The sequence below is a fragment of the Pteropus vampyrus genome, unplaced genomic scaffold (assembly GCF_000151845.1).
Source record: "Pteropus vampyrus isolate Shadow unplaced genomic scaffold, Pvam_2.0 Scaffold138, whole genome shotgun sequence".
Lineage (NCBI taxonomy): Eukaryota > Metazoa > Chordata > Mammalia > Chiroptera > Pteropodidae > Pteropus > Pteropus vampyrus.
The window spans coordinates 1,350,427-1,358,520 of record NW_011888919.1 but is presented as its reverse complement, the minus strand read 5'-3'; the positions used below and the strand labels follow the sequence as shown (position 1 = coordinate 1,358,520).

General features: G+C 54.4%; 1 protein-coding gene across 1 annotated transcript in view; it reads left to right on the top strand.

Moving 5' to 3' along the window:
* MARK4 (microtubule affinity regulating kinase 4) overlaps positions 1 to 8,094 on the top strand; it is a 25,963-nt gene that overhangs the window by 5,015 nt on the left and 12,854 nt on the right. The window contains exons 8-12 of the mRNA XM_023535242.1: positions 2,552 to 2,788; positions 5,535 to 5,654; positions 6,123 to 6,222; positions 7,581 to 7,690; positions 7,798 to 8,076. Of these exons, the coding sequence (XP_023391010.1) occupies positions 2,552 to 2,788; positions 5,535 to 5,654; positions 6,123 to 6,222; positions 7,581 to 7,690; positions 7,798 to 8,076 (846 nt within the window). The remainder of the gene's footprint in view (positions 1 to 2,551; positions 2,789 to 5,534; positions 5,655 to 6,122; positions 6,223 to 7,580; positions 7,691 to 7,797; positions 8,077 to 8,094) is intronic.

Below are 8,094 nucleotides of genomic sequence, written 5' to 3'. Positions count from 1 at the left end.
GTATTTCCAGATGTGGAAGTTGAGAGGGGGCTGGTCCTTGAGTCTTGGTTCCAATGTCCCTGCCAGGAGGGCGGGTGCCCTGATGTTGGATGTCCTGATGTCCAGGTGTCCTGATGTCTGGGTGCAAGCGTGTGTCTGTGCAGGTCCCACAGCATTTCCTGCTAGGACTGAATCGGGGTGCAGGGCCCCAGGGTCTCGGCCTGTGGGAGCCTGGGGTCCAGGGCCTGGGTTGCGCATGAGCTCACAGGGTCTCCGAGGGAGGCTGAGGTGATTGGGGGCCACAAGTAACTGCCCTCCCCTCCCCCACAGATCGTCTCGGCTGTGCACTACTGTCACCAGAAAAACATTGTGCACAGGGACCTGAAGGTGAGTCTTCACCCCACTATGAGCCCCCAGCTCAGCCACGGGTCCCTCACTTGTCCCCAGCCCCACCTCTGGCCCCCCCTGGGTTCCCCTGAACCCTCCACCACATCCCTCCCCTTTCTCCATAAACTCCTCCCTCAGCGTCCGGGGCCCCTTGACATTTTCCCAAGCCTTTTGTGACAAAAGCAAGGCCGGCAGATGGGGGAGCGGGGTGGGGCGGGGTCAGGAGGAGCGAGCAGCGAGGACAGAAACAGAGTGTCCTGGAACGGCCTCGGACGGTTACATGTGCACGGGACAAGGACACCGGGTGCGATGGAGTTCGTCCCTGTCGGGGCGTCCGGAGCCTTGGCGTCCTAGACTTTGTGACAGTCAGGGGTCTTGGAGGGTTGAGGTTTTAGAGCCCAGGGGCACCCTGCCTCCAGGGTCTGAGGCATCTTAGAACTTGAGATGGACCTTTGGGAGAGAAGCCGGGGGCCAGCACCCAGCGGGGAAGGGACTGTGTTGGCCTGGACCCTGCTGCCTGGTCGGGTCGAGCAGGGGCAGCCCCCCGAGTCCCCGCATGTCCCAGGGTTCCCGCCCCACATCACCCACCCAGAGAGAGCCTCCCGTCTCGACATCTCATCTTAGACCTGAGACACAAACGTTTGCGGGGCTCAACCAAGGTGACTTCTCAAGCACCCGCTCTGTGCCATGCAGGCCCCGTGCTTTAAGGAAGTGCTTCTTACAGTATCTCAAGCGAAGAACCAGGGCTCGTTTTAGAGTTTTCAGTTCCCAGTCCGTTATGGACAGGTGCTTTCGTAAAGTACGGTAAAGCAAAATGAAAAAAAGGATGTAAAAAATGGAAGCCCAATTTAAAACATTATTATTAGGTTCAAAAAACGTAAAATTCCACTGTCAGATTGCTGCAGGAGTTTCTAAACACTCCCTCTCTCCCTACGGCCCCTTGAGGAAGCACCTCTGAGGTGCTTTGTAAGGCAGCGCCCACTGTGAGGATCAGCCTGGGCTGGGGGGGGACACGCCCCCTGGTGGAGGGTCCCGGAAGTGGCCCAAAGGGATTTGAGGATCTGGTGGGTTAGTGCACCAGAGGGAGCAACCATCAGAGAGCAACCTAGACGTCAGGTTGGGGCTGGACTATGGCGCCTCAAACGCCACAAAGGGAAATGTCGCCACTTAGCTAGATTGAGATGCCATTAGATCGAAGTTTAGGGACGATCTCTCTGAAGTGTGCGTCTGTGGGTTCCGTCCCTTTGTTGGGTCAGAGGTGGGGAAGGGTGGTACCAAGGTACACCAGGAGGTAGGGAGACGGTGAGGAAGCCAGAAATGCGGGTGGCCTGGGCCAGGAAAGGGCTGTGGGTGGCATGGGCCACACCCAGGCAACATTTTGAAGGGTGAATGAGTGCATCAAGTCGCAGTCAGAAGCCTGGGAGAGGGGGGGATGCTGGGGGTTCCTCCCTCCTTCAGACCAGGCCTCTCGGGTTCCAGATCTGTCACGTTCTTGCCATGGACACGAGATGGCCTCCCTGAGCCCCAGCTTCCCCACCTATGAAATGGTGATTACGAGAACACATGCCACCCAAAACAGACCAAACCTTGTAACAAAGTGAAGCATTTGGTGCTTCACGTATAACCGCACGACTTCCTATGAGGCAGGTGCTACAATTACTCTCCGCTTACATGTAGGGAAACTGAGGCACAGAGAAGTCTGGCCACTCACCCAAAGTCACGCAACAAGTGAGTGGTGCAGCTGTGATTTGGAGCTGGGATTCTTCCAGAATCTGTACTCTTACAAACCAATAATAGTATGCAAAGCCCGATGCACAGTAGGTGCACAGTGAGTGTTGGATAAAATGATTGTTTTCATTTTTATGGGTGCTGAGCAGTCAGTCCTCATTTTTTTGTCTGCTGGGTAAGCTGGGACAGGATCCCCAGCTCAGCAGACCACATGGGTGATAAAAGCTAACTTACTGGGTGCAGAATATCGTTCTGGGCATTTCATACAGATTAACTCACTCAATTCTCAAACAGCCCTGGGAGATAGGACCGATTATCCCTTTTCTATGGATGAGGAAGCTGAGGCCCGGTATTGTCACTGCCCAAGGTCACACAGGGAATAAGGAACCGGGCCATAGTCAGTCCCATGGACCATCCCCCCCACACGTCCATCCTCTGCCCTCTCCTTCCCTCCCAGGCCGAGAACCTCTTGCTGGACGCCGAGGCCAACATCAAGATCGCTGACTTTGGCTTCAGCAACGAGTTCACGCTGGGCTCGAAGCTGGACACGTTCTGCGGGAGCCCCCCGTACGCCGCCCCCGAGCTGTTCCAGGGCAAGAAGTACGACGGGCCGGAGGTGGACATCTGGAGCCTGGGCGTCATCCTGTACACCCTCGTCAGCGGCTCCCTGCCCTTCGATGGGCACAACCTCAAGGTGCTGGACGGGGCTGGCAGGGGGCCTCCCTCCCCCGGGGGGATGAGGCCTCGAGAGTCCCACACATGTCCTCTGCAGAGGGGCGGGGCTGGCCTGAGGTCACGCGGCGAGATGGAGGTCAGGCAGGACCCAGGTCCCCACGGACCGTGCTGTTAGGGTTCAGGGCACGGGCTTCACCGCTGGCAGGCTGGGTGGGGTTCAGACCGCGGTTCCCTCAATACATGTTTACTGCCCACCGTCGATGGGTCGGGCTGTTCCAGATTTCGCAGATACTGCGTGAACAAGAGAGGCAGAAAGCCCCGTTTCCCCGCGTGATGCACCGTCAGCGATCCTTGAAAGCACGCTAAGTGGGAAAAGCCAATCACAAACGGCCACACGTTGTCTGATTCCACTTCTACGACATGTCCAGGACGGGCAAACCCATAGAGACAGGAAGCAGACTAGTGGTTGCCTAAGTCCAGAGGAGGATGGGGAAGTTGGAGAGCAGGGTTTCTTTCGGGGGGATGAAATGGTGTAAAATCGATTGTGGTGGTGATTGCCCAACTCGGAGAATATACTAAGAATCGTTGAATTGTGCACTGAAAACAAAGTTCCTGCCCTCACGGGCTGACATTCCAGCAGCAGGGCCAGGCAGAAAACCAAACAAATAAGCAAAATATATTATTTCAGATGCTGGCCAGTGCCATGGGGGGGAAAAAAAAAAACATAAAAGGAGTGGGAAGTGTGGGGTGAATTGTATTGTAGGCTTTTTTTTTCCCTTTGAACTTTTTATTCTGAAACATTGCCAGCCTACAGAAAAGTTGCAAGGCTAGAACAAAGAACATGAGGTACCGTTCAGGAGATTTGCCAGTCGCTAGCATTTGGCCATTTCTGTCATATCTGTCTACATATACTTGAGGTATTGTGGTCATCGTTACTGATGAAACATTTGAGAGTTAGCTGCAGACACAATGTCCCTTTGTCCCTAAGGGGACCATATAGCAGGTGTCTCCTGAGGGTAGTTTCCTGGCCAACGTCACTCTCAGGAAATCCAGGGTTGACGCGGGCCTGGCCTCTAACCCACGAATATCCTCGGCAGCTTTTTCCTCCTCCTCCAGGATCCACTCAGGTTCCCGCGTTGCGCTCAGTGTTCAGAAGGTCAGGGAAGTCATTGCTGAGGACAGGCCAGGAGAGCAGGGACTGAGTGAGGAGAGGAGCGAAGCGGCTGGCCCCTCAGAGCCTGAGTGTCCCCCTCTGTTCAGTGAGGACCGTGAGGTGCCAATCTTGTAGCAGCCATCCAAAGTGAGGCAGGGAAGTGCCCGCCGTCACAGAATAATCTCTCTGAGCCTCCAGCATGAAGCCGAGAGACCACTTCCAAGGTCCAGGCCAGTGTGTCACCTGCCTCAGGCCCTTGTCACCTCCTGCCATCCTGGTTTCTCCTTGCCGGCGAAGGAGACACATAGCTCAGGGCAGGTTCCGGCTCTGTCACTTCCTTGCCGAGTGACCTTGGGCATGTCCTTTTCTGAACCTCAGTTTCCCCTCCTGTAGGTAGAGACGTTAAGAGAATTCACTTAGAGCCAGATGGGGCGTGTAAAGCCCTTTATCGGGACTTGGCCTCTGGCCAGGGCGTCACACTCGGGGGCAACTCTGGTAAAGGTGGTGGCGGCCCGATGGCTGCCTGTCACCATCATGTGACAGAGGTGGTGTGGCACAGTGGTTACACAGCACGGGCTCCAAGGCCTGACCGCCTGGGTTTGAACCCAGACCCTGCCAGTTGCTGGCTCTGCAGTCCCAGGGCAAGCGACTTCACCTCTCTAGGCCTCAGTTCCCTGGTCAGGAAAATGGGCACCATAACGGTTCTTCGCAGCATTGTCGCGAACACCGATGTCACATATGTCACATAAAGTGCTTAGAACGCTGCCGGCACGGGGTGAGTGCCCTGAAAGCGATACTCATTATTATGAAATATTCACAACCCTTCGGCTGTAATGATCTGCAGACTCAGCCTCCCCCCAAAGGGACCTCCCAGCCCAGTCCCCGGCAGAGGGCTTCACCCCTGGAGACCCCTCCCCTCGTTCACTCCCTCCTCCATTTCCTGTCTCCCTCGGTTCTTTATTCAGGACGGAAGCTCTCCCCGGTCCACCATGCCGTGGAGCGTGCAATTTATTGTCTCTTTCATGGCCTCGCAAGGCCCCTCATAAAAGGCTCTTAAAAATAAAACCTAAGCGAGTGCTCATCCTTTGAGACTGCCAGGGCCTCATAGCTCTTAGGAAAGACAGGCATGTCTAGGGGGACAGGGACCAGGAGTGGAGGGGGTGGGCAAGATCCTCTTCCAGCCTCCGCTTTTGGAACCCTAATATTTAAGCAGCATTTGCTCTGGGCCTGGCCCGTGAAGCGGGTGCCAGGATCCCTGTTTACAGATAAGGACACTGAGGTCCCAGAGGCTCACTCACCTGCCCACCTCCCCTCTTACCTGGCTCATAGAATTCACTTTCTCTGTTAAGATTTCCCCTGAATGAAAAGTTATGTAGCTTTAAAAATAGCATATATTTTTTGGAAAGTTGCTGCATCTAGTACAGCATTCCCATTTTACAGATGAGGAGCCGAGGTTAAGAGAGAGCGATGGGGTTTTGCCCACCATGTCAGAACGGGGACTCGGAGCTCCTGCCACTTCTGTCTGGGGAGTGGGACAAAGATGAGTGTGCGTGTATGTGTAACGGGTAGGGAGGCAGGGTGGACCCCTCCCCCAGTAACCCCATCCCCCCAGGAGCTGCGGGAGCGAGTCCTCAGAGGGAAGTACCGCGTCCCTTTCTACATGTCAACAGACTGTGAGAGCATCCTGCGGAGATTTTTGGTGCTGAACCCAGCTAAACGCTGCACTCTCGAGGTAAGCGCCGGCTCCAAACCCCTCCCGTTGCAGCCTTCCTGCCCTGCACCTTTGCTCTCCTGTGCCCACCTGCCTAAGGTCCGGTCCGCTGCTGGAAGTTGGGAGCCAGGCAGCCCAGGGAAAGGCTCCTAGGCCCGTCCTGACGCCACCAACCCAATAGCCTCGCCCACTCCTTGCCATGCTAGTAATTAGCTAATGAGCTCCTAGGATGATTACAGGGTGCTGGGGACCCAGAAGATGCAGGGGCAGGAGGGTAGCATCAGGAGGCTCCAGCAAGGGACTGGTGGATTGGGCGAGGAGGTGCTAGCTCCCAGGAAACCCTCGATTCTGGGGTGTTAAGCCGTGGAGGTGGGAGGCACGACAGGTAGCCATAGCTGGGGGCCTGCCTGGGAGATAGGAAGCTGTGTTTTTTCTAGTTTCTTCTGATGTCTGTCTTCCCCCTTCCCTGTCCTGCTCCAATTCTTGCAGCAAATCATGAAAGACAAATGGATCAACATCGGCTATGAGGGTGAGGAGTTAAAGCCATACACGGAGCCGGAGGAGGACTTTGGGGACACCAAGAGAATCGGTGAGGGTCAGGGAGCGTGAGTGCTCCAGCTCCACAGAGCCACGGGCCATGGAGCCAGGGGTTAGTGCATCAGAGACGTTTACGAAGCAATTAAGGAGAGCAGAGGAGTCTGGCCTCCAGCTCCTGTGCTACTTTCCAGCTGTGTGACCCTGGGCAAGTGGCTTCTCTCCTTCGTGCTTCTATATAAAATGGCATAATCATAAAACCTATCTTATAAGGGTTTTATGAATATTGAGTTAATCTGCATAAAGCACTTTATATGAGGCATGTAATTAGTGCTGACATGTGTTAGCTTTGACTATTAAGACGCAAAAAGAAGTCACAGATCACTTCCAGAAGAGTTTGGGCACGTCATCAATAATCCGCATGGTTGGGGAAAGCCCACACCTTGACACATGCCTCACTCTCCCCTCCTTTGGTCCCGATCCTTCCAGCCTGGAACCTGTGAACACTTGACCCCCTAAAGCATTAGCCCTGGAAGAGCCCCTTAGGAACTCTCCAGTAACTCTCCATTCCACAGCTGAGGAAAATGAAGCCAGCATCAGAGCTGGCCACATTAATCCAGACTTTCATGGTTGCAAGCAACAGAAAACAAGCATTCTGGCTTAAACTGATGACGATAATAATAGGTTGGACCATATGAAATTCCATTTCTACAGCTCAAAAATTGTCAATACCAGCAATATAATATGGTTCAACCTAATAGTGAAAAGTTATTCATTTACATAACTAAAAAGGCCAGTGTATGTCAGTCTTCAGACACAGCTAGATCCAGGTGCTCAGAGATAGTTGTTCAGAATCTTCTAAGAGGTGTCTTCTCTCCCCGCCAAAAACAAGCTGGCAACAACACATCCGGACAGCCCATCAGGAAGGGAAGCCACTTACTGATGTTCTACCAAAAGCACTTATTGATGTTCTACCAAAAGCACTAGGGTGGTGGCCATTGGCTACCCCTGAACCTATCAGTTTGGTCTTGAGAATGGAATGCTGTGATTGGCCAGAACTGGGTCATATGCCCGGTCTGAACCAATCAGCGTGGCTTTGGGTATGGAGCCTTCTGATTGGCCAGACTGGGATCATGTGCCTGCCCTGAACCAATCACCATGGCCTGGGGGATGTAACACTCTGATTGGCCAGACCTGGGTCATATGCCTGCCCTTGGGGCTTAGAGCCGGAGGGAGTCAACCAGGTGACCGAAAGCCGGGAAGGAATATTCTTCCAAGGAAAGTTAGGGTACTCCTGGCAGAACGCGGAATGGGTACTGGACAGGCCAAAGAGCAGCCCTTGCTAATGTGATGCAAAGACGAGTGGAAGGGAAGGGTCTTGGGACACTGAACCTTTCCATCCCCCTCTCCCAGAGGTAATGGTGGGTATGGGCTACACACGGGAAGAAATCAAAGAGGCCTTGACCAGCCAGAAGTACAACGAAGTGACTGCCACCTACCTCCTGCTGGGCAGGAAGACTGAGGTCAGAAGGCGCCAGCGGCATTTGGGTTACGCGATGCCCAGGGTGGAAGGACTTCTGGGGCAAAGGGAACATGGCGTTAAGGCTCCTTATCTGTCATCCTCCTGCAGGAGGGTGGGGACCGGGGTGCCCCAGCACTTGCCCTGGCACGGGTGCGGGCACCCAGTGACACCACCAATGGAACAAGCTCCAGCAAAGGCACCAGCCACAGCAAAGGGCAACGAAGTTCCTCCTCCACCTACCACCGCCAGCGCAGGCATAGTGATTTCTGTGAGTACGGCTACACACCGCACATGCCCTACTGGCCCCAAAGCCTCAGCCCCGTGTTAATCCGGGTTCTCTGGCTGACAGGCAACAGAAACCTGCTCAAGCCAATTCCAGCAAAGGGAGTAATTTCTTATAAAGAC